Source organism: Protomyctophum parallelum, assembly GCF_964188405.1.
Source record: "Protomyctophum parallelum genome assembly, chromosome: 1".
Lineage (NCBI taxonomy): Eukaryota > Metazoa > Chordata > Actinopteri > Myctophiformes > Myctophidae > Protomyctophum > Protomyctophum parallelum.
Genome location: NC_139697.1, coordinates 98,350,503 through 98,378,125, shown reverse-complemented (window position 1 = coordinate 98,378,125; position 27,623 = coordinate 98,350,503). Strand labels below are relative to the sequence as shown.

Genomic DNA, 27,623 nt, shown 5'->3' with positions numbered 1-27,623 from the left:
AAAGTAGACCAAACAAAGCTGCTACATTGCATGCATTACATTAGGATTGTCATAAAACGGTACATAAAAATGTGTTGAAATGTACTATACAAATAGCCTTGTGTTGTTTTGTTTAAATGTTATTGTAAATAGAGATGTCGGATCGGATCGGCCCTTATTTGTCATATCGGGTCATATCGGTATCGGTGAATATGCCAGTGTAACCACAGATCCGACACAGTGGTAAGGGGTCTACACTATATGGCAGGTAAATACAATGTTGGGGCATGTGGAGTTTGCTTTGGAGTTGCCCAAACTGCAAAGTGCACATTGAGTGAGGAGTCAAAGTCAAAGTCATACGATTTGTCACACACGTTACCGCAGTGAAATTTGTTCTCCGCATTTCCAGACCCATCTCTTGGAGCGGTGAGCCGCAGCCAAGGAGCGGTGAGCTGCAGCGTGCGCCACGCTCGGGAATCATTTGATTAGTAGATTTGACCCGCAATCCAACCCTTTTATTGCTGAGAGTCAAGCAGGGAGGCACTGGGTCCCATTTTTACAGTCTTTGGTATGACGCGGCCGGGGATCGAACCCCGACCTCCCAGTCTCAGGGCGGACACTCTAACCACAAGGCCACGATCGGGATCGGATCGGAAGCAAAAAAAGGACAATTAGGGACATCCCTAATTGTAAATCTAAAGTCCAGTTTGATGTTTCCCTGCAGGTGTTACGGTCCAGACGTGAGGGTCTGGTGGTGGTGGGGGTCATCATGCCACTGGTGAAGAGGACCATCCAGCCTCGCCACCTGTGCCACGGGGCAGTGCCCGATGGGATCGGCACCGAGCTGGAATGTGTCACCAACAACACCCTGTCGGCCATCATCCGCCAGCTCAGCAGTCTGAGTAAAAATGACTTTAAAACCCATTTTGACCTGAGATCAGATTCTAAAAAATGTCTTCTACACATCCTGACAGTTTTCTGAAAAAGCGTTTCTATGATGTCAGTCGTTCTTCGATTTTTCAAAAATAGCAGACCTACAAGCTCGTAGCGCGCCACTCGGTGGCGCGCTATGAGCTTGTAGATCTGCTATTTTTCAGTAGCTAATGCATAAGATAATGCTAACACCACAGTACAGTACATTCACAATGTGTAGTAACGTTCAAAGGCGGCGCGGTTACACTTTTCGTCGACTAAAACTACGACAAAAAAATGCTCCTCGACTACCCTTTTTTCACTGAGAAAAACGGAATAAAAACAAAATAAAAACATAGCTATATGATGACTAAATATAATGACAATTTCATCAATCAATAAATAAACTAGACAAAATGTTAGTTAGTGAGGGACTAGTGGAGAAGAGATCTAGTAAAATGTAAAGACATACTGTAGCAGATCTATACAAGCTCGACAACGCGTCGTTTAGGTTTTTATAAAAGGCTTCTAGTCGTCAAGGGTGAGATTAGGCAATGCGCGACACGTGACATCATCATCATCATACCTGGAAGTTTATGTGGGAACGCCTACTGAGCAGTGTTGTTTTCGTCGACTAAAACTAAGACGAAAAATGTCCGTCGAATACCTTTTTTCACTGACTAAAACTAAATAAAAACGAATCTATGATGACTAAAACTAAGACTAAATATACTGACAATTGTCAACAAATAAAAACTAGACTAAAATGTTAGGAAGTGACTAGTGGACAAGAGATCCAGTTTTACACTTTGGTTGCATGATGAAAATAGCAGGAAAAAAAATCTCACAAGTGAGATTGTATATCTGCTATTTTCAGCATGCAACCAAAGTGTAAAATATGTCATTACAATGACATCAAGGCCTGTCAAAACACATTTTAGTCGACAAAATCTACAGTTGATTTAGTCTAGACTAAAATCATATGACATTTAGTCGACTAAAACTAGACTAAACACTACTAGAACATTCCAGGTGACTAAAATGTGACTAAAACTAAGTGAAAACTATTCAAGAGACTAATGACTTAAACTAAAATAGAAATTTGCTTCCAAAAACAACACTGCTACTGAGTGGCAGAAATCATGCCATTAAACGTTAAACTCACTTTGCCACTCACTATGTTACTCACTGTATACGCTCACTTTGCCACTCACTATGTTACTCACTTTATACGCTCACTTTGCCACTCACTATGTTACTCACTTTATACGCTCACTTTGCCACTCACTATGTTACTCACTTTATACGCTCACTTTGCCACTCACTATGTTACTCACTTTATACGCTCACTTTGCCACTCACTATGTTACTCACTTTATACGCTCACTTTGCCACTCACTATGTTACTCACTTTATACGCTCACTTTGCCACTCACTATGTTACTCACTTTATACGCTCACTTTGCCACTCACTATGTTACTCACTTTATACGCTCACTTTGCCACTCACTATGTTACTCACTTTATACGCTCTATAGCAAAGTAACATTTGACTCGTGAATGACCTGCATGTGGATTGTACAATTTAGGCATTTAGCAGTTACAACTACCATATACATATGTGACTAAATTTGACTGAGGGACTGCCGTTGGATTTCTTTTTAAATTTCGTTTTTTCATGTCATATGAAAGCAGGGAATCATAGCTTCAAATTGACATATTGGTTGTTCAGTTTGGCCCGCCAGTTTTGGAGATATGGCTTATAGAGTAATGGCTTGCAGAAAACAGCGAGTTGAGAAAACAGGCTTGAAAGGTTCACTTCTGTGGTCTCTAACATTACACCTAGGCTAGGTGTAATGTTAGAGACCACAGAAGTGAACCTGTAAATATGAAATACATGCTTATACATGTAGCTAGGTGACCTAGCTACATGTATAAGCATGTATTTCATATTTACATGTCTTCTGTGGTCTCTAACGTCGATTTCAGCTCTGACCCTTATTTCAGACATGCTCTAGTATGTGAAGAGTCTGCCTGTGCTATAAACTCATTTTGGTTCCTCTGGTGAAAAGCTGGAATTTGCGCAATGGCAGTCTCTCTGCAGTCAAATCTGGTCACATATGTCATATAATATATACAGCTGTACTTTTAACCCGCTAACTGAAGTGTAAATATTCACTCGCCACTCGTGCAGCTCTGTGTGGTTTGAGTGTGTTTTGCATAACGACGTCTGTGTTGTGTGTGTTTGTAGTGGGACGGGTTTGTGAAGTTAAAGAAGCTTAGGGCTTACTAAAGCTTAGTGTCACAGAAGGCAGAGAGAGAGAGAGAGTGTGTGTGTGTGTGTGTGTGGGGGGGGGGCATACAGCAGGAGTTGGCAACCTTTTAGACCGGTGGATTTCAACCTTTTTCATATCAAGGTCCATTATGAATTGGGCCTTTGAGCCATGGACCACCATTTGATGAGATTTATAGCGTCTCAGACCAAGACTTTGAATATTAATTTATCGTTGGATAATATTTTGTTCCACAATTCCATGCTGTATGAAGTGGTCCCATAGGAGAGATAACAGGGAAACGATCTACATTCTCTAATTGTCTAGACTTCTTGTAAAGTAAGTAATGTTTAACAATCATTTAACTCTTGACAGCGTAGAATGAAACCAAATGGACCCTTACCGGTCCACGGGTCCAAGAGTTAATGATCTACAAGGGTCCATTTGGTTACCACCTACCATCATTTAGCTGGGGACCACCTGGAACCCCCTCAAGGACTGCTGGTGGTCCCAGTTGTTGCTTAAAGGACCACTACACCACTTTTCAACCTATCTTCATATAATACTGTAGGTCCTCACTAATAATCATGATAAAATGGCACGATTTTTTTTTGTCTCATAGGAGGGCTGTGGGCAGTTTAGAAACCGTCTTCCAGTGACATCATCATTAGTCAGATTATTTTTTAAACAAGATGTTTTTTACAAAAATGTTTAGATTTTCATTATCGTGAGAACGATGGCTTCCATTTTCGCATTGCAACTTTTCAGGACTAGAAAGCCTGCAGTTTTTATTAGCTTGTATTCCCCATCGATGATGTCACTGGAAGACGGTTTCTGAACTGCACACAGCCCTCCTATGAGACACAGACCGAGTAGAAAGAAATTGCGCCATTTTTTCAATATTATTAGTGAGGACCTATTATATGAAGATAGGTTGAAAAGTGGTGAAGTGGTCCTTTAAAGTCGCTATTAATGGCACGCCTGCGTTGCAGCAGAAACGAGCCGATAGGCCAGTTCCGTAGGCAAGGCAGCGCAGAAGTGACCTATGACAGTAAAGCACAGTAGCACACCCTCGAGTGTAATATTGTGATTTCACAACAGTTACCCTTAAAAAAAAAACAGGTAAACTCAATTTCATTATAACTAAAGATATATTAAAAAAAATAAAATAATAATGACAGATGATGCCACTACAATATCCCGGGAAAAGTGCTAGCCTAGCCACCCAACTGGCTCTACTCTGGGAGAGCAGAGATGTTTATGTTTCGATTAGGCATCCCATCATGCTCATTTAAAGCACGGCTATAGACCAATGACGATAAACTTTGTATGGAACGCGTGAGTAAAACGGCTCTGGGGTTGTTTTTTTTCTTCTTCTTGGGTTGCAGGTAAGCACGCCGAGAATGTTTTCGGCGAACTTTTCAACGAGGCCAACACGTTCTACGTGCGCGCCAACTCTCTCCAGGACCGCATCGACCGCCTGGCGCTCAAGGTCACCCAGCTGGACTCCAGCGTGGAAGAGGGTCAGTTTGGGCTGCAGGGTCACACAGGGCACAGCGCTGGACGGGTGGAGGGTCATTAGGAAAACACGGCGGCAATTATATTTGACTGAATCACGGCCAGTTTACGTTATTTCAGACACACAGCTTCCTACTTGAGATGTCATTATCTCTAAACTGCCTCCCCCTGGCCAGCCGGGGCGCCTGATGGAGGGGAAAGGAACTGGTTGGAATAACATGCTCCTTCCATGGCGCTACGTCCAACCAGGGAAACTCCCCCCTGTCAGGTGTAAAGGAGCAACTTGTCTTGGACACTCAGGCATGAAAGGAAGCATGAGTTCAAGTCCGTTGCTCTCCCCTTGTCCCCCATATCCCATACTAGGTTGGTGGAGGGTGTGTAGAGCCCAGGATCACATTAGATGATTGACACAGGGGTGAAAAATGGGTTACAAAATCGTGGGATAAAAAATATATTAGAGATGTCATTATCTGGAATCTGCATATTAATGAACCACGTTGTCACTATAGTCACCGAATGTTGGATCAGACACACAACCCGCTACACCAGGGGTTTTCAACCTTTTTCCATATCAAGGTCCACTATTTATTCGGCATTTGAGCCACGGACCACCATTTTATGAGATTTAGCCTCTCAGACCCCAAACTTAGAATAATGTTATCATTGGATAGGATTTCGTCCACAATTGTATTGATGTGGTTATTGTGGTAGCATAGTTGTAGCCTCGTTTCCAGGAAGGGAAAAAAAAAGTCTGGGACCGAGTCCACTTCAATTCGGCATAGAGTAGCGCAAACGTCAATCACTCTCTGCCGATTTGTGATCGTCTGCACCTTTGTTAAATTGACCTCTCTGTCTCTCTGTCTCTCTCTCTCTCTCTCTCTCTCTCTCTCTCTCTCTCTCCTATGCCATAGAAAGCATATAGGTGGACCCCAGGCTAGTATAGTTGAGACAACAGGCAAACTTAAATTCTGACCTGAGATCAGATTCTAAAAATGTCTTCTACATCCTGACAGTTTTCATTCTGACCTGAGATCAGATTAAAAAAAAATCTTCTATGTCAGTCACTCTTTGATTTTTCAAAAATAGCAGATCTACAATCTCACAGCGCGCCACCGAGTGGCGCACTATGAGCTTGTAGATCTTTATTATTATAATTTTTTAAATAGCTAAAGCATAACGTAATGCTAACACCAAAAGGGGTTCCCGCCCCAAAATGGGCTATACATCTTCTAAAATCTCTTCAGCATTATCTTCAGATTATGTGGATATTCTATCTACTCCGTTGTTCATTCTCTCCTGCCACATATCCAAATGACAGTGAAGCTGTGATTGCTGTAAAACTGACTGAGTAATAATTGTGCGGCTAATGCCAAAACAGGTTGCAGCAGCAGCGGCCTAGTGAAAGCATTACATAACTGAGATCAGTGATGTCTTTTTTTAAGCCATCCCCATACCTTTTTTTGCCAGCTGCTTTAAAAAGCAGCTGGACAACATGTTCACTTAGTGGAAAATGTCACTGCCTATACACTGTAGTGTTTTGGCGGCGTGTCTATCCAGAGGCTGCCTCTAAGCCAATGGGAGACTTACCCATAGAACCCATAGTCTGAACGGCATGAAACCCATACTAGTCTGAACGCCGCAACGTGAAGCTGTGAGCTGAGGCAGAGGCTGGGACACATGCACACTGATTATAGATGTTCATAAACAAGCAAATCTTTTTTACCAGCTGCAAGCTGGTCAATATTAGCTTGCCATAGTTCCGACCGGGTAGCACACACTGGAGATCATTTTCTGCTACTGGTTGCCAAGCCTGCATATTTCCAGCCTAACGTGGATTCATTCACAGTTGCTTGCCTGGTTTGGTTTTTGGAGGCTGCTTAGCTTATTTCTGTCACGACAGTTGCCACCACTGGCAACAACCCATAACATCCCAACGTCTGCACGGCATGGCTAGTCGAGCAGTTCTGATTGGCTGCCTCGTCTCCAGCCATGTTGCCTCAGAATTCTTTAGGGTCACTAATTTGAGCATAACAGCGGAGCGCAGCTAAAAAGTGGCATAACGTCAGCAGCAGACCCACAGATAATAATGCAGCTGGTAATTAATTGATTTAATCAATTTGGGCTTGTTTTTTACTTGAAAAGTGCCTGGACTTCATTTGCTAGTACCCCTACTAACGACCGTAAAGACCACCGTATATTGGGCACTTTTTCATGAGTGTCTGCCTCTAAAGGGAGACTTACCCATAAAACCCATATAGTCTGAACACACCGGAGAAAGTTATGACCGAGTCATTCTCGTTATTTTTTTCTTTTTCACGAGAACTTATACAGCCCATTTTTCATTTGTTATTGTTTTGCAGTGTCTCTTCAGGACATCAACATGAGGAAGGCGTTTAAGGGCTCTACCGTCCAGAACCAGCAGGTGGTGTCCAAGAGCAGCAACCCCAACGCCGTGTCTGAGATGTACAACACCTGTGACAAGGCCCCGCCTCTGGGCGCCCTCACCGCGTACAGGTATGAACTACAACACCTGTGACAAGGCCCCGCCTCTCACCGCTTACAGGTATGAACTACAACACCTGTGACAAGGCCCCGCCTCTCACCGCTTACAGGTATGAACTACAACACCTGTGACAAGGCCCCGCCTCTGGGCGCCCTCACCGCTTACAGGTATGAACTACAACACCTGTGACAAGGCCCCGCCCCTCACCGCGTACAGGTATGAACTACAACACCTGTGACAAGGCCCCGCCTCTGGGCGCCCTCACCGCTTACAGGTATGAACTACAACACCTGTGACAAGGCCCCGCCTCTGGGCGCCCTCACCGCGTACAGGTATGAACTACAACACCTGTGACAAGGCCCCGCCCCTCACCGCTTACAGGTATGAACTACAACACCTGTGACAAGGCCCCGCCTCTGGGCGCCCTCACCGCTTACAGGTATGAACTACAACACCTGTGACAAGGCCCCGCCTCTGGGCGCCCTCACCGCGTACAGGTATGAACTACAACACCTGTGACAAGGCCCCGCCCCTCACCGCTTACAGGTATGAACTACAACACCTGTGACAAGGCCCCGCCTCTGGGCGCCCTCACCGCGTACAGGTATGAACTACAACACCTGTGACAAGGCCCCGCCTCTGGGCGCCCTCACCGCGTACAGGTATGAACTACAACACCTGTGACAAGGCCCCGCCTCTGGGCACCCTCACCGTGTACAGGTATGAACTACAACACCTGTGACAAGGCCCCGCCTCTGGGCGCCCTCACCGCGTACAGGTATGAACTACAACACCTGTGACAAGGCCCCGCCCCTCACCGCTTACAGGTATGAACTACAACACCTGTGACAAGGCCCCGCCTCTGGGCGCCCTCACCGCGTACAGGTATGAACTACAACACCTGTGACAAGGCCCCGCCTCTGGGCACCCTCACCGCGTACAGGTATGAACTACAACACCTGTGACAAGGCCCCGCCTCTGGGCACCCTCACCGCGTACAGGTATGAACTACAACACCTGTGACAAGGCCCCGCCCCTCACCGCTTACAGGTATGAACTACAACACCTGTGACAAGGCCCCGCCTCTGGGCGCCCTCACCGCTTACAGGTATGAACTACAACACCTGTGACAAGGCCCCGCCTCTGGGCGCCCTCACCGCGTACAGGTATGAACTACAACACCTGTGACAAGGCCCCGCCTCTGGGCGCCCTCACCGCGTACAGGTATGAACTACAACACCTGTGACAAGGCCCCGCCTCTGGGCGCCCTCACCGCGTACAGGTATGAACTACAACACCTGTGACAAGGCCCCGCCTCTGGGCGCCCTCACCGCTTACAGGTATGAACTACAACACCTGTGACAAGGCCCCGCCTCTGGGCGCCCTCACCGCGTACAGGTATGAACTACAACACCTGTGACAAGGCCCCGCCTCTGGGCGCCCTCACCGCGTACAGGTATGAACTACAACACCTGTGACAAGGCCCCGCCTCTGGGCGCCCTCACCGCTTACAGGTATGAACTACAACACCTGTGACAAGGCCCCGCCTCTGGGCGTCCTCACCGCTTACAGGTATGAACTACAACACCTGTGACAAGGCCCCGCCCCTCACCGCTTACAGGTATGAACTACAACACTTGTGACAAGGCCCCGCCCCTCACCGCTTACAGGTATGAACTACAACACCTGTGACAAGGCCCCGCCCCTCACCGCTTACAGGTATGAACTACAACACCTGTGACAAGGCCCCGCCTCTGGGCGCCCTCACCGCTTACAGTATACAACAGAAAAATGTGTACAGAACAGATGTGACCAAATGGACTTAGAGGTCCAGCTCCATATGGTTACATTTGTTGCTGTACTATCAATAATACAATAAAGATCATTATCATTACATTTGTACACTTTCAAAGAGTTAAAAATGTATTAATTAATACTGTAGTAGGTAAATGTGGTTCTCAGGTAATATGTGTTAATCCCGACACGGTCATATTGTGCATGTGAACGCAGGGAGGACCACATCGATGCCATGAAGTTCTACACAGACCCACAGTACTTCTTTGAGCTGTGGAAGGAGAAGATGTTACAGGACACCGAGGAGAAGAGGAGGGAGAAGAGACGTCTCAGGGTGAGCGTGTACTTTGTCGTTGCACGACAGCATCGCAAGGCTAAAATGGCCGACCTACACGTGAGCATGCAGATATGGCGCGTTAAAGCTTATAGTTAACAGGTTGGGTATTTGTAGCGTGGGATTCCCCCTGGCTTTTCTTTTTGAGCTGAATAATGCGAACAAAAATAAAAGCCTGGGGCTAATCTCTCCCTCCCTTCCCTCCCTCGTCGCCAGGAGCAGAAGCGCTGCGTCGACAGCACGCTGCAGCGCGAGGTGAAGAAGGTGAGGAAGGCTCGTAACCGCCGACACGAGTGGAACATGATGGCGTTCGACAAGGAGCTCCGCCCAGACCACCGCCATCCACACAGCCTCCGCAGGGGCGCCTCCTCCGAAGGCTCCCTCTCCCCGGACGGCAGGTGTGTGTGTGTGTGTGTGTGTGTGTGTGTGTGTGTGTGTGTGTGTGTGTGTGTGTGTGTGTGTGTGTGTGCTCGTGCGAGTTATCCGATGTTTTGGAAACCCCAGATATGATATGATAAATACAGTTATTATTATTATTATTATTATTATTAGAGAAAAGCATGGTCTCTCGTTGAATTCGTTTCATGCTGTAAACAATTCTTAGTTTTTAATGTTTTTATTTAATCTCTATTTAATGTACCAGTGCCTTCTTGTGATGTCGTGGAGGAGTAGAAGTAAAAGTATTGGCATTTAGAAATACTCAAGTAAAGTACAAAAACCTTTAAATTGTACTTAAGTACAGTACTTTAAGCAAATGTACATTGTTACTTTTCACTATACTGCCAAACATTGAATACCGTACAGATCAACTCAGTCTGTTTGGTTGTTCTATAGACCCGACCTCCCGGACTTCCCCGCCCCTCCGGGGTACGTGTGTGGGGCGGCGAACGGCCCCCCGTCCCCTCTGGCAGAGCACGAATACCAAATCATCGGGGCTACGTACCGGTCTGGGACCCCCGCCTGCCCCCCAACAACACCTCCACCACCTCCTCACAACGGTCCAATACCTCCTCCTGTCCATTACAAGTATGTTTCACCACCACCACTACTTCCTCCTACTTCCTTAGGGGCAGCGGTGGCCGAACGGTTTGCGGAGCGGTCTTGATATCGGAAGGTCGCTAGTTCGTATCCCCGGACCGGCACGTTAAAATTACCACCGCTGAAGTGCCCTTGAGCAAGGCATTGAACCCCTACCATGAAATGTTCTATGAGCAGGGCCTGGCTGTAAACAAGTTCTTGAGCTTAGTCCAGTTACCCTGGGTAAACATGGTAACTTTCTTTCTTTTTTCTCCTGTCCATTACAAGTATGTTTCACCACCACTTAACAACAAGGTTATAATAGTTAACTAAAACTAACTAAAAAACTAGAATATAAAAAAACATTGTAGGTAACTGAAACTAATAAAAAATTAAAATAAATTAGAAAACGATAACTAAACTATAACTGTATTGTGTGTTCACAAAACTAACTAAAACTAACTGTTATTAATTATAGACAAAATACCCTTAGTTTTAGTCAATATTATATATTTATATTTATAACCTTTTAAATTAATTTGATTAATTTCCTCATTTCTCCAACAAGTTTTACGACAGTTTTCAGCACCGTACGGCAGCATGTAGCCACGCTTGTTTACATTCTGCACTGCCTGAAACTGACTGCATGTTACGTGGAGAGAGATGCAAGGAAGTGCCTTGTGGAATAGGATGATCGTAAAATAAGCGGAGCACGTCTGAAGGGTATATAGACCTATTGTATAAGGATCGGGAATTTGTGGAATGAGCAACACAAACAAAATGTGTGGGTAGCGCCCCCAAAACATTTGCCAAAATGGCAAGTGGATGGTATTCACCCTTGCCACAACAGCTTGGTCATACCTATGTTCCCTCAGCCCTATGTTCCCTCAGCCCCGAGGTGCGCTGCGGGTCGGGAGAGGGTTGCGGTTAGGTTTAGGTGTCTGCCCCGGGGGTGCACTGCGGGTCGGGAGAGGGTTGCGGTTAGGTTTAGGTGTCTGCCCCGGGGGAGGTTAGGGTTAGGGTGAGGGAGGAGGTAGGTTGTCGTAGGCTGAGGGAACATAGAGCTGAGGGAACATAGGTACGGTCCCCTGGAGCCAGTGGCGATCCCATATCTTCAGAAGCTGGGACCTAACGCCATCCTCCAGGATGACAACGCTCACCCCATAGAGCCAGGAAAACACAGAGTACCTCCAAAATGTAGGAGTGGAGAGGATGGAATGGCCTCGAGTCCAGACCTCAACACAATTGGAACACTTGTGGGATCAGCTTAGCAACAAAACCAAGTGTTGTTGTTTTTTAGTGGTGCAACCACTCCTACAACCAGCAATGTCCGTGTTCACCTATGTGACGTTAATGAGCACCTGTATGACTATTAGTACCAGTAGGGGGCGCCAGAAACAGAGAGGGATAGTGCTTCACTGTTGCCTGCTAATATGAGAGAGAGAGAGAGAGAGAGAGAGAGAGAGAGAGAGAGAGAGAGAGAGATTATGTTGAGCATTATAATCGAGAAACTGAAACGCCTATTTCAAAAGTACACCTTTTCATTTGCCTCATTCCTTGAAAAGGCCTGCAGGTCAATTAGGAGGAAAGGAAAGGTACTATATAACTGGACTAAGCTCAAGAACATTTCATGGTAGGGGTTCAATGCCTTGTCCAAGGGCACTTCAACGGTGGTCATTTTAACGTGCCGGTCCGGGGATACGAACTAGCGACCTTCCGATATCAAGACCACTCCGCAAACCGTTCGGCCACCGCTGCCTCAAAGGAGGGCCCTTTATATGTAAAATGGCCTTGTTTTATTTGTTTTCATTTTTGTTCAAACACTGTACAAATATATGTATTCATGTATTTAATAATGCATTATGGAATGTGAACAGGGAGGACTGTAATGTCAGTTGTTTTCAATGCACTTCGTTAAATGTGTCATATAATCCCATATGGGATGGGCCAAAGTGGCATGACACGGAAATACATATTTCATTCATTCATTCATAAAGTTTAAGTTAGTCACCCTTTGCTTCCTATCCCAATTCTGAAAAAGCTAAAACATGACGAAAAACTAATCAATTAAAGCATGCACCAGTCTCATCTTCTACCAGGTTTAGATCAGGGGTGTCGGTGTGGAGTGAACCTTTTTAAATAATATTTCTCTCAGATCACAAAATAAATAAAATGGATTTCATTCTCCACATTTCCCCCCAACAGCCCAATGGAGTACGCCGTGAGCTCGGGCCCGACCATCCCCTCTGCACAGACGGCGTTCGGCTCTCCCCAGGGTGGGCTTCCTCCCCCAGCCGCCCCTCTGTACGTCAGCCAGGGCTGCTACTCCTCGTCCTCCTCGCTCCCACCCATACCCCCGCCTCCGGGACCCCCGCCGCCACCCGCCCCGTCCTCCGCGGCCCACCCCCACCACCACCACCACCACCACCACCCGGGACACGGCGAGCCCACCAGGATGGACCTGCAGCCGCTGGTTAAAGACGCCAGGAGTGACCTGCTCTCTGCCATACGCATGGGTGAGTCCAGCTGACTGAATATACAGTCACGCACGCACGTTAAGTGCTGTGCGTGCTGCGTGCGTCTGCCTCTTTCCCCCTCTCTCTCTCTCTCTCTCTCTCTTGTTGATCGAGCTCTGGTCTGATGGATACACACCGGGCATATACAGTACAGTAAAGGCATTATGGATGTCTGATGGATACACACCGAGCAGCACCACAACTTCACTTGTAATAAAATGTGGTAATGTGAGTGTGAGTGCCTTAACCTGTGTGTTAAAATGTACGTGTGTGGGCACTGGCACTGACTCACCAGGGATCCAACATAACCCGAGTGTTCAAACGTGTGTGTGTGTGTGTGTGTGTGTGTGTGTGTGTGTGTGTGTCCTCACCAGGCATCCAGCTGAAGAAGGTCCAGGAGCAGCAGAACCAGCAGGAGCCCATGGGGAACGACGTGGCCACCATCTTGTCTCGCCGCATCGCCGTCGAGTACAGCGACTCCGACGACGAGGACTCTGAGCTGGACGACCACGACTGGTCGGACTGACCTCTGACCTGGACGACCACGACTGGTCGGACTGACCTCTGAGCTGGACGACCACGACTGGTCGGACTGACCTCTGAGCTGGACGACCACGACTGGTCGGACTGACCTCTGAGCTGGACGACCACGACTGGTCGGACTGACCTGACGGACGAGAAGAAATAAAAGCGTCCTTGGTTTTATACAAAAAAGAATCAAACTCCGACACACTGACTGACCCGGCTTAAAGGCTATAATGATAACAGTTCAGCAATAGATAGATCGGTGATCGATCGGACGATTTTCACTCCAAATGACTCCATCGGTGATCGAGTCATTTGACCCGATCTGGAGAAACCGATCTTTTATACACCATTTAAGTGGTTATCAAATTAAATCGGATATATAGTATAAATTATATGGTTTAGCATCTCTGTGACAGGCCTAAACATTCTCCCCTTCCTCCCCACACACACAGGAACAGTTTTGACGTGGGTTTTTGGATATATAATAATGTTGCTGCTGACCGTCCTCCACCCCAGCGGTAACAAGAAGACTCACCCCGTTTTCCTCCCGGAATTTTCCCCAGTGAGGGGGATAACTTTGTAATATGCTATTGGCTGTTTGTATTCTTTTTGGAAAAATATAAAAAGATACTCCTGTGGAAAGGCTATATTATATTACTTATATTGACCCTATAAACAATTTTGTATTATTTAGTATATGTAAGGTTTTGCCCCCTCAAATGGTACCTCATCAGATAATCCCCACATATCCTACAACAACTTCTGTGAACAGACTTCACTGTAGTAGCTTTTCATAAATTATATTTGTACTTAGGCTGTCTGCTGTCATGAAAGTTTATAGTTAGAGAAATTCAAAGTCCAGCCGTCTGCTGTCCAGCCTCTCCCACCCCTCACTGGTGAACATTCTGGGAGGAAAACAGAAACGGGGTGAGTCTTCTTGTATTCACCCCAGCTACCACCTGTCGTTTTGGATCTGCTGTTTAGGATTAGGAGTCCCTATGGTCGGTACTGACTGACGCGCTTGATCAGAGTACTTAAAAAGCAGATCCCATTTATCGCCAAACCATAATAAATATATTGTTCATTTTATATATTATATTTTATATATATATAAATATATATTCCATATTTTGTCCATGTCCTCACTGAACTCATTATTATTATTGAACTACCTGTCAGTACTTATATATACACCATATGGATTTTAATAATGTGTGATGTTTACAAGCACTTTAGCCCAGGGGTTCTCAACCCGTGGGTCAAGACCCCACGGGGGGGGGTCGCCAAATTATTTTTGGGGGTCCCTAAATTATTTTAAAAAAAGAAAAAAAAGTTAATTTTTTTTGCAACTGAATTGCTGGAAAATGGAAATGAAGAGTTTACACATGGTATACATAGTACATGCATATATACACCTACCTAATTATATCTGGTTTCAGTATTAATTTATGGTGTATTGTCTCTATTATTAAGGTTATTGTAGCAGTCAATTTATATCGGGGGGTCGGGAGGGGGCGGGACGGGGGTCCCCGAGACATTGCCAAAGTATTTCTGGGGGTCCCCGGCCAGAAACGTTGAGAACCCCTGCTTTAGCCAACAATACTTTGCTTTTAAGCACACCAATATCTTTAAATAGCTTGAGCGCAAAGTGCAAACCCCTCAACATTCCCACTGTGTATGACCTTCTGTGGTCAGCATAGCAACATGACTAAATATGAACTAATGGAATAGCTCCTCACTTTTATTATAGCTACGTTGTCTGTCCATTTTTATTCTCCCATAGTGTCTGCATCTGCTGATCTGCATCATACTGTGTGTGTGTATAATGTTGCTGTCTCACTGCATTCCCAGTTATTGTCACATATATATATATATATATAAATAAAAGTCTTTAAAATAAATAAGTCATTTTTCTTCAGCAGGTTCTCTTTCTCTACATTTTACAATGAATACAAAAATATACATATATGTCAGATACTCTGGCTGTACAGCAATACACACAGGCATTATAATACAATCTGGTACTGGTAAAGTTCAAATCTAAGCCAGGACAATTAAGTGATGTTGCATTATCTGTCTGCATGTAACTGCGTCGGTACATGTCCACTGGGTGGCAGTGTTGTACACATGACTGCAGTGGGAGTGCAAATATTTTGCAGTTTGGATTTGGAAGGTGCATAAAAGATAAAATATAAACATTATAAATAAAATAAGTGTATAATAGCATTCCAGTTTGTAGGTGACTTTATGCATAGCATTGTATCATGGGAACTTGTTTGCTAAAAGCTGCTTATGTCATGTTGTAACTTGTAGCTGCTGGATAATGTGTGACTGGTTTTATAGCAGTATAACCATAGAGTATATACTCTAAGAGTATAACATTTAACTGTTTCCTAACTTATGGTACCTGAAGTTGGACAGGGCAGCTGTTGGCAGACACTCCACACTAGCTGTCAGTGTCCTTAGTTAAACTACAACAATTAAGAAACTGGTCAATATTTCGGGGGGGAGCTCCTTTTGATTCAATTTCGCGTTGGAACACTTACGAAAAGTCATTTTAAAGCCCATTTCAATGTATAATTAAGCAGTTCTTTATTAAACGAGGATTCCAATACATGTATTTCATATCGTTGTTGGTTGGTTGTATTAACTAATTGTGTGTTTGTCGACTCTTTCCCCCAAATGTGTGTCTAATTAACGCGTAATTAATTAGTCACTCATTCAGTCAGTCCCACTCTTACCTCCTTCCTTTCATGTGTCTTTTATAAGTTCTTCTCGCCAGATAGTGGCGTAGTAGTAGTTTTATAAACGTCTCGAGCTGACAAAGTCAGATGCTGATGATGATGATAGAGAAACTCATAGGGTGAAGAAACTGCCGCTCTGTGTCCGCCATGTTGGCTCCTCCTCGACGCGTACCGTAGAGAAACTGCGGCTTTGTGTCCGCCATGTTGGCTCCTCCTCGACGCGTACCGTAGAGAAACTGCGGCTCTGTGTCCGCCATGTTGGCTCCGTGCGGCAGTGGCAGAAGCGGGCCAAGCAGCGCGAGACCAGAGGGCTGGGGAGCCACAATGGCGGCGTTCTTCTCTCCGTGTTGTGGCCGTGTCGTGACGGCCGTGTGACAGACGGGCAGGTGATTAACTCCGCCTCTAGCCTGATCCTCCTCTCTCTCTCTCTCTCTCTGTCTGTCTGTCTGTCGGTCACACAAACAACAACCCTGGATCTACACACACAGCAAGCAGCAACACAACAGGTATTAATATCATCATCATGGTTTTATTTATGTGTGTATTTATCAGATCATAATGCAGAGTTGTGTCGTTGCATATGTTCTCTCGCGCATTGCATTGTCTTTATACTGCCGATGATGATGATCAGCATCTGTACATCTGACTGAAATGTATGTAAACTGAGTCACTGACAGACTATCTGCTGTATGGTCACCTGACATGACTGTGACACACACACAGGCTATAGCTATAGCGGCTCATACAAATGAGCTATACACCTATACTGTACACACTGATACACTAAACCTCACCTATTGATCAAAACGTCCATAGTATATAGCGCTGATCCACCCATCAATGCCACTGACACTGACTGACGGGGGTCCGCAGATGGTAAACAGTAACGTTATTATAAATGCTTTAATAATAAATAATGCATGGATGAACTTGAGCAAAGGTTTGCTAACGTGCACCACAGCTAGCATACAAACATGTATGTATATACAGCCCAATTGATACATGCAACTGTTACTACTGCATGACAGTGCATGGTTTTAAACCATTTTCACATCAAGGTCCATTATGTATTCTGCATTTGAGCCACGTACGGACCACCATTTGATGACATTTATAGCCTCTCTTAGACCCAAAACTTTGAATATTTTGTTGTCCTTGGATGAGATTTTGTCCACAATTCCATGCTGAATTGATGTGGTACCATCGGAGAGATGACAGGCAAATGTTGATCAAAAATAACAATCATCCTACATTCTCTAATTTGTATAGATGTTGAGAGCATAAAATGAAACCGACCTCACAGCTCTTTTGGCAGATTAGATTAAAGGACAACTCCAGACTAAATGACATATACCGATACCGTAACCTAATTGTCCTACTTACAGTATATTGAGTTGACCCCAAATTACTTTTGTCATGACCTGACTCAAATCATGACAAATATGGGAGACGACGACACACAGAACTAAAATGCCAAAATGTATTTATTAGAAACTAGCTTAAACATAAATTATACTTTACTTTTAGAGTGGGGTGTGAGTAGTAGTCAGTTGTATCAGTAGTGTACGTAGTGCATGTATGGATGTGTGAGAATGTAGTGTATGTGCAGGTGCATTAACTAAGGACCAAACTAACTCAAAAGAACCAAAACCAAACCATGTTTCCTGAGTAGGGGTGAGAGAGAGGGGGGAAAGGCCTTGACCACCAGCCTGCTTAAATACTCCTAGCCAGATTGGAGTCAGGTGTGCCTCTTCCTCTAGGCACACCCCTGCAGGCTGGTCTCCTCCTGCTACACATGGACAGAGAACAACACTATCAGAACAGTAACGTCACACAAAGAGGATGGGTCATCACACTTTCCTATGTCTATTTTGCAGAATTGCCCCTGTCCAGTTTCCCCAGAAGCCCTCATAGCATAGAGCAGAACCTATACTAGGCTATCTCTGGTCCATAGCGTTGGAAGAACTTCTCCCCCGTGTCCCCTATAGCCATAGGGTAGGTACCCTCACAAAAAACATGCAGTAATCCTGGTCTCTAAACTCCACCAGGTGCCCTTGGCCAGCCAAGGGCACCTGATGGAGGGGAAAGGAACTGGTTGGAATAACGTGTTCCTTCCACGCATGCACGTCCACCCGGGGATACTCCCCCGAGTCCGCCCTGTCGGGTGAAAAGAAGCATCTTGGACTCCTCATGCATTGAATGAAGCATGAGGTCAGTCCGTTGCTCTCCCCAGGTTGGCAGAGGAAGTGTAGCGCCCAGGATTACATTAGACAATTGACACTGGGTGGGGAAAAAAGTACTTGAGAAGTCCTTCTAGCACTATGGACCAGGACTAAGCATAACCCATATATATATATATATATATATATATATATATATATATATATATATATAATTTTTTGCAGACACTATAGGTCCAAGACACAAAAAACAAACAATAAAACAGATATGATAAAATAGAGATAGCCTGATTATTTTCACTCCATACAGCATATCAATTAAAAAACATATAAACATTTCCTCCAGTGTTTCCAAAAGCAAGAGGAGAACCTTGTATCACTCTGTGTGAACCCTGTTATATAGCGTTTACACTAGAGGAGAACCTTGTATCACTCTGTGTGAACCCTGTTATATAGCGTTTACACTAGAGGAGAACCTTGTATCACTCTGTGTGAACCCTGTTATATAGCGTTTACACTAGAGGAGAACCTTGTATCACTCTGTGTGAACCCTGTTATATAGCGTTTACACTAGAGGAGAACCTTGTATCACTCTGTGTGAACCCTGTTATATAGCGTTTACACTAGAGGAGAACCTTGTATCACTCTGTGTGAACCCTGTTATATAGCGTTTACACTAGAGGAGAACCTTGTATCACTCTGTGTGAACCCTGTTATATAGCGTTTACACTAGAGGAGAACCTTGTATCACTCTGTGTGAACCCTGTTATATAGCGTTTACACTAGAGGAGAACCTTGTATCACTCTGTGTGAACCCTGTTATATAGCGTTTACACTAGAGGAGAACCTTGTATCACTCTGTGTGAACCCTGTTATATAGCGTTTACACTAGAGGAGAACCTTGTATCACTCTGTGTGAACCCTGTTATATAGCGTTTACACTAGAGGAGAACCTTGTATCACTCTGTGTGAACCCTGTTATATAGCGTTTACGTAATATTAGTTGTCATTATTACAATACACACGCATCCATGCGTTGGTTGTGCCCACACGATCCTGATGTCTCCCTAGTACTAGTCACGGGTAGTGAGTAATACTTGAGTAATACTCAATTCAAAATTGAAAAACTTGAGATTTGATCAATTATTTCTAGATTTAAGAAAAAAATACCATATGAAAACGTTCGAATATAATGACAAGGGACGTAAAGTGGTTTAAAGACCGGGACAACATTTAATAGGCTGCATAATTGACAGTACCGTCATCAAAATAAGTAAAATAAATGATGTCTTGTTGTGCATGGGTTCTGTTTTTAGTGGATTGCAATGCTTGCTCTGTTAACCCATTCTGAACGGGAACCCATTTTGGTGTTAGCATCATGTTATGCTTTAGCTATTGAAAAAGAGCAGACCCACAAGCTCATAGCGCGCCACCGAGTGGCGCGATACGAGCTTGTAGATCTGCTATTTTTGAAAGATCGAAGAACGACTGACATTTTTTGAATCTGATCTCAGGTCAGAATGGGTTAATTAACGCCTGTGTATTAATTCAACTGCTCTGCTCTTCAATGCATGTTGTTGCAGGACATCTGCCTTCAAGATGGATACCTCTAAACTTCCCAAGATCCAGGATGAAGACCGAGAATCTCAGTTTGGATTTGTGCATGGAGTGTCTGGTCCAGGTATGGTTAACCCATTTGGACGTGGGACGCATCTATGTCACTTTTTAGCTTTTAACCATTATTTTATACTTTAGCTATTGAACAATTAGCAGATCTACAGGCTCATAGCGCAGCACAATATATGTTTCTTTCACAGCAAACGTTTTTAATTCATATCTTTGCTTCTGGGAGGTCCCACTGCAGAGACACCAATTATTTCCACATGTGGGTTGTCAGCCAATTACAGCAGCCTTTTGGGGTCCTTGACAAGAAACGTTTTGAGAACCATGCACTTAACACATTGATTGCTAACTTTTGAAATTCTACTCAGGATTGCTTCTGCTAAGCGATTAACATTGGACTTTTTAACTTTTTAGGGGCCCACAGCGAGGGGCCTCTTATAGCACATCGCACATTGCATAAATCAAAAGGAAGCCAAACTAGTCCACTTCAATTTAAAAAAAAAAATATGATTCTACCATCTTCCATTCTGGAGATATTGACCTTTTTCTAAAACCTGCTTTTCACTGCACGCTGCTCTTTTGAAAAAACAGCAGAGATATGGAAGGTTGAAGTTGACAGACATTGACAGACAGATATAAAAATGAACACAAATAATATCATATACATACTACACACTGAATGAAAGCCCTGAATGTCTACTTTTAGGAGGAAAACAAATACACATGGTCCCATGTATAGTTTGTCAGTAATTGGCTGTTGAATGCAGCTTGCGCCCACCAGAGAGGATTTCAGAAAATGCATGGACCTGAAGAACCATTATTCACAAAATAAGGCCTATAGCGACATGTACATACTATATACCGTATGAAACAGAAGACTCTCTGCTTTCATAAGAAAAATACTTCTACTGTAATAATAATACAAATCACACCCCTGTGAAGTGAGCAGTGCAATGTTGCACAACATTGCACTGCTCACTTCACATGGGTGTGATTTTTATTATTATTACAGTAGAAGTATTTTTCTTATGAAAGCAGAGAGTCTTCTGTTTCATACGGTATATAGTATGTACATGTCGCTATAGGCCTTATTTTGTGAATAATGGTTCTTCAGGTCCATGCATTTTCTGAAATCCTCAGAGTATTTTAGACAAGACAAGGAACTGACAACTAAATATTCACAAAATAAGGCCTATACATACTATATACCGTATGAAACAGAAGACTCTCTGCTTTCATAAGAAAAATACTTCTACTGTAATAATAATGAAAATCACACCCCTGTGAAGTGAGCAGTGCAATGTTGCACTGCTCACTTCACAACATTGCACTGCTCACTTCACATGGGTGTGATTTTTATTATTATTACAGTATTAGTTTTTTTCTTATGAAAGCAGAGAGTCTTCTGTTTCATACGGTATATAGTATGTACATGTCGCTATATGCCTTATTTTGTGAATAATAGTTCTATAGGTCCATGCTTTCTCTAATCAGACCAGTGTGTGTCCAGTGGAAACCTCGTATGAATCTGATCTCAGGTCAGAATGGGCTAAAGTTCTCTCTGAAAAAGAGAATTTTATAAATGAAATGGATTCAATAGTCTAGTATTGACAAACAGTATATGGGATATGTGTATTTTATTTGTTTTCCTCCTAAAATTAGACCTTTAGGGCTTTCATTCAGTGTGTAGTATGTATATGATAATTTATTTATGTTTATATCTGCCTGTCATGATAACGTCATGATGATGATGATTCTATGCACATATGTGATCATTGTCTCAGTAAACAAAATCAACAGATCGTTTGATAGCATAACAGTGACTTGAGAGGTTGACATGTCTGGACATGAACCACAGGAGCGACTCAACTCGCAGTGGGGGGGGGGGTTCCACGACATGTCTGGACATGAACCACAGGAGCGATAAGCGTAGCCCGGCTGGCTGTGATTTCGACAAAATGACAGACAACACGATGGCTTCCGCAGCTTAGGATTGTATTAGTTATCCATTACAAACGGGTCGATTACGTCCCAGACGCCTTATCACTGCAATTGGCTGGCGAAGGCGCTATGGCGATTATGGTGATCAACTGCCGAGAATCTTTTTTCCGAGAATGAGAGTAGCATTGCAAACTGCAAAACGATCGATCGCAACTCGCAGTGTGGGGGGGGTTCCACGGTGTGATATCTGCTAGCCTAGTATACTGCTTCTTTGTCCAAACATGGCTGACGCGACGGCGAAAAAAAGACAGTTGGTCAGATGTATACTGCTTCTCCTATGGCGGTCCTTCGAGAATACGTCATTCGTTTCGCGTATACCTGTGCGTGAAATGGCGATCGACCGTTGGAGATTATTCTTGGTTTATATACGGGTTTATATTTCCGAGAATGAGGCGGCAGACCGGTGAGTTGTCGTTGGAAAGAATTAGAGAGGGCTGTGTCGAGTGGATCTGTGTGAATGAGTGGGGGGGGGGGGGGAAGAAACTGTAATGCGATGGAGAGATGCCTCGGGAGAAACCATGTAGAAACAGGAGGGGAAGGGTAATCGAGTGTATTCACAAATTTCACACACACTAGAAAATGGGTAGCTCCATTTTAGATCCCCTGATCTGCGTTGGTCTATGCCGTGTGCAGGACGGCGATGCCGCCTCCCCAGTACGTCGTAATGGATACGGCATGCCTGGAATGTGGTTAGACCAGGCCTCTTTTCAGGAGGTGGGGGGCTTTAAACTCCCGGATCTCACAGCGGATCTTTCTGGAGATGATCAGTGTTACATTATGTGTTGTCCGGGCGTCAGAGAAGTTGATGTACAGTATACAGTAAAAACACCAATAAAACGCTTTAGAGCGTGATGCGCAGACGGCGCTCGAGATTAATAAAACGCTTTAGAGCGTTTTGCGCAATCGATGAGTTAAATGCGTTTTCAGAAAACAGTTGGGTTTTAATAAGACATTTGTAGAATCAACCTTAGGTCTTGATTTGATTTATTTATTAGATCCCCATTAGCTTACTGTGAGTCACATCAGCTACTCTTCCTGGGGTCTTAAACATATCCGCATCAAAAACATTTCTTCCATATTATTACATACAGACATTCACATCCAACATTCATCCAACACAACAATACAACACAAAACTCATGATCTACTACATTTGATAGCTAGCTCCGCAGTACAATCCAATCTTCAACATTGATAGTAAAATAAAATAAATATACATTGTAATGGGTTATATAATATAGCTCATATGCATCTCCTTCACATCTCTTTGAGTGAACAAAAACAGCTTCAGCTTATTTTTTAAAACTCCTATAGTTATCCTCGTAGACAAAACAAAATATCAGCCATGCCACCATTGCTGTTCTTTGTTTAACATTAGTTCTACATAAAGGAAACAGGAAACGACTCTCGGATGACTGCCGAGTAAAATAATGATGATGTATCTGAGAGAACAATGAGACATTATTATAAACTATTGCTGGGGTTTTAGTTGTGAAGATATTTTTTTAAGAGCATACCTATTTACACGCACCTCGACAGTGGGTGCAGGGCCAATAAGGCAATTATGGAAGGAGGTAGGGCCCGCACACCATTCTTTTGGTAAAGAATTACTTTATTGAATCGACAGCGTTTTGATCTTCACAGATCTTCGTCAGGTCAGTATACAGATGCAAACATTTCATCACTTTTTATCTAGTTCCTTCAGATTGAGTCCCTCCCCCAGTTATGTGCCACCCCCACAAAACACAGGTGAGTCCCATTACTCCTGAGGAGCCAGAATTGTGACAGTATACAAAATATACTTATATATACACACCATTTACATAGAATACATCATATTAAAAACATTACTTAAAAACATTTCTCTCTAGTTGAGACTCCAGTACCACATTATGAGTGTGGACATAGAACAATTGAGCATAGACACCATAAGTACAGAAAATACAGAATAACTAGTAAGGGTCCATTTGGATATAGGAGGGTTCATATAAGTCCCTCTAGTGGTGACTCAGGATGCAAGATGTTTCTTTTATGAGTAATCCATTCTACTTTTTACACTTAACCACTGAGTTAATAAGCAACAACATGGCCTTCTCCCACAGTCACACACAGGGGTAGACATAACATTGTGTGTAGAAGCCTAAATACATAGATTATTATGTCTACATAATAATGATAAATGGTCAATTTAGGATTGATTTAGAAACAAAGAAGTAAGTCTGATATCATCGCCCTCGGGTTGGAATTGTATGTCCACAATCATTACTTTTCAGTAGAAACAGTCTTCCAAATGGATCCAGTGTGGTTTTTCATTGGCTAAATATTTATAAAACCACACAGACACTGAACCACCTTAACTTTCAAAATGTTTCTGAAATGGAGAAAACGGCTTGTGTAGATCAGCTATTTTCACCTCCTTTGCTCGACACTGTTTTCGTAGGACGAAATATAGCGTATTAATTTACAAACCAAGGTGGAACATGAGGAGACCAGGTTTGTGTTCGACCGACGAGCGAACGATATTCATGTAGGAAAACAATCCCAAAGAGGTTGGAAAAACAATGCATCTCTACAATAGCACTAAACGTGTATACAGAGACCGTTCCCCATTATTATTTGTAGGTTGTTTTTCCTCTTCAGATGCTACAAGAAGTCTCTTAATAATCTAATTTTTTCCTGGTCTTATTTAACCCTTTCCCTGGACAGTGGTGACGGCCACCAGGATGGCGGGAGCAGCCATGTACGAGCTGGTGCGCGTGGGCCACTGTGAGCTGGTGGGGGAGATCATCCGCTTGGAGGGAGACATGGCAACCATCCAGGTCTACGAGGAAACCTGTATCCTTCCTGGCCCTAACTGCCCCTAAACCATCTTCATCTGGTGCAGAAATAAGACAACGTCCCAACTGATATCGAGAGGGCTTTTTATTTATCCCAAGCGACAACCGTGAAAAACTGCAAAGAAATCAAAATTTTTAACCACAATTAATTATTACCACATGAAATTATGAATGCCCTTGTCAGTCAGTCATGCTGTCTTTTTAAATGACCATGAATTGTCCATATTCTCACAATGAAATGTCCGCATGTCACAAACACAAACAAATACACGATACAATGGCAATATAACTTTTACAGACACAAACAGAACAACTGGGAACATACCGTATGCGCCTTCTGCACAGACTTTTAGGAGTTCAGTTAAGTTCTTGTTCTTTTTTATATTATTTTCTTTCTTATCTTTTGTGGAGACTCTCTGACATGAGAGAGCTCCTCTCTTTACCTCTGTTTGTTCTGCCCAAACATTCCCAAGACCCAACAGGTGATTGAAATGAGGTGATTAGAGCAGGTGAGCCTAATTCAACCTGCCCATGAAACAGAGAGCCCACAAATACAGAGCACAGTAGATGGCGCTATCTCACCATGCATTTACCATACAAATACCGAAATATACAGTTTGTTGCCCAAAACAAAAATACAATTTACAATATGCATTTTCAGAAAAATAAGCTAAATAAAATATTACAGCATATATATATATATATACACGAGCCAGCCCTGCCGCTGTCCTAAACGTACTTATAAACATATTACTGTATAGCAAAACCCACATACTGTATGTCATTCATATGATATTTCATATTTCCGCTACATGCTGTGGCCATGAACAAGGTTCTCCCAAGCTGGCCCCTGCATGCGTCACCAAGGCTGTATTCGTCCGAAATCATTCCTCACTCACTATAGTGATTGATTACACCATTTTGTAGTGCCGTCCGAATGTACAGTATAGTGACCATCATACCTTTATAGTGGACACATTTTATCCCGCAATGCACTGTGAAAAGTAGGGTTAGAAACTACACCCCATTTAGTGTCTAAAATGCTTGTTGGTTATTCATGTATCTTTTCGCTGACGAGTTCACAATTAACCTGGACTCCGTAAAGCCCTAACCACACCAAAGGCTCCCCATGCAACTCCTTTGGGGTCCAAACGGTTGCAAGGAGTTGACGCTAAAGCCGTCTCGACCCGTTGGCGTGGGTTTGGGTCGTTGAATTCCATGCGTTGAATCACTATAGGGTCGACGTGCAACAAGACATATAAACCCTGCAGGGACAACGCTATAAAACCGTCTCGACCCGTTGGTGTGGTTAGGGGCGTAAGGAGTAATGAGTGATGTTGGACACAGCCCACAACTCATCAATAAAGGTAGATGATGGGTTTAGGGACCACCTATAGTCTCATGAGCCATGCTGTTGCTTCTGTTCCTCTGTCATACGCTCTGGAGGAACGGAACCTCTCTCTCGTATTTACAGTCGCGCAAATTTGTCCTAAAGCCTGGCCCCAATGGCCAAAGCATTTCTGGGCGTCCCCCTGGCCAAAAAAACGCTGAGAACCCCCTGTGCTACGGTACAAGAAACACAACCCTACTGCAGTGTTGTTTTCGTCGACTAAAACTACGAGGAAAATTGTTCGTCGACTACCTTTTTCCACTGACAAAAACGAATGGAAACTAAATGAAAACTAAGCTATGATGACTAAAAATATAAGACTAAATATACTGACAATTCCGTCGACAAATAAAAACTAGACTAAAATGTTAGGAAGGGACTAGTGGACAAGAGATCCACTATAAGTCATTTTACTCTTGGTTGCATGCTGAAAATAGCTGATCTACAAGCTCGCAACGCGAGCTTGTAGATCGGCTATTTTCAGCAAATGTAAAAACACTCATTACGACGGCATCAAGGCCCACCAAATTTAGTTGACTAAATCACCTGTAGATTTAGTCGACTAAAATCTTATGACATTTAGTCGACTAAAACTAGACTAACACTAAGACATTTCCAGGTGACTAAAATGTGACTTTTCAGTCCAAAGACTATGACTAAACTAAAATAGAAATTTGCTGCCAAAAACAACACTGAACCCTACTCGAACTGTGCTTATACCCATTTCAACTTGAGGTTTTGTTCTCCTCCTTTGCTGCTGTGTGTTGGGGTCTTTTGTTTTCTTTTCCTAAACGTGTGCTGCGTGCAGCGGGCGTGTCGGTGGGAGACCCCGTGCTGCGCACAGGGAAGCCCCTCTCGGTGGAGCTGGGACCGGGCTGCATGGGCTCCATCTTTGACGGCATCCAGCGGCCGCTGAAGGACATCAACGACGTGACGCAGAGCATCTACATCCCCCGGGGGGTGAACTTCGGCGCGCTGAACAGAGACACCAAGTGGGAGTTCTCTCCAGGGCAGAGCCTCAGGGTAAGAAACCAACCTGAACAGAGACACCAAGTGGGAGTTCTCTCCAGGGCAGAGCCTCAGGGTAAGAAACCAACCTGAACAGAGACACCAAGTGGGAGTTCTCTCCAGGGCAGAGCCTCAGGGTAAGAGACCAACCTGAACAGAGACACCAAGTGGGAGTTCTCTCCAGGGCAGAGCCTCAGGGTAAGAGACCAACCTGAACAGAGACACCAAGTGGGAGTTCTCTCCAGGGCAGAGCCTCAGGGTAAGACACCAACCTGCACCGGCCGTGATGAGAAATGTTGTCCTTTTTAACCCATTCTGACCTGAGATCAGATTCTAAAAATGTCTTCTACATCCTGACAGTTTTCCATTCTGACCTGAGATCAGATTCTAAAAATGTCTTCTACATCCTGACAGTTTTCCATTCTGACCTGAGATCAGATTCTAAAAATGTCTTCTACATCCTGAC

At 43.9% G+C, this 27,623-nt stretch overlaps 2 protein-coding genes across 2 annotated transcripts in view; both read left to right on the top strand.

The window, feature by feature from the left end:
- Nucleotides 1-748: 748 nt before the first annotated feature.
- On the top strand, nt 749-13,372 carry LOC310855821 (actin-binding protein WASF3-like; the record flags this gene model as incomplete). The annotated part of the gene is made up of 8 exons (XM_083760980.1): nt 749-881; nt 4,553-4,687; nt 7,043-7,196; nt 9,196-9,313; nt 9,530-9,711; nt 10,148-10,339; nt 12,536-12,846; nt 13,221-13,372. 8 exons carry the CDS (start codon nt 749-751, stop codon nt 13,370-13,372), a joined length of 1,377 nt encoding a protein of 458 aa, XP_083617106.1.
- A 3,210-nt stretch (nt 13,373-16,582) lies between these two features.
- LOC310861428 (V-type proton ATPase catalytic subunit A-like) overlaps nt 16,583-27,623 on the top strand; it is a 28,029-nt gene continuing 16,988 nt past the window's right edge. The window contains exons 1-4 of the mRNA XM_083768856.1: nt 16,583-16,624; nt 19,882-19,979; nt 24,629-24,757; nt 26,958-27,172. Of these exons, the coding sequence (XP_083624982.1) occupies nt 19,898-19,979; nt 24,629-24,757; nt 26,958-27,172 (426 nt within the window). The 5' untranslated portion in view covers nt 16,583-16,624; nt 19,882-19,897. The remainder of the gene's footprint in view (nt 16,625-19,881; nt 19,980-24,628; nt 24,758-26,957; nt 27,173-27,623) is intronic.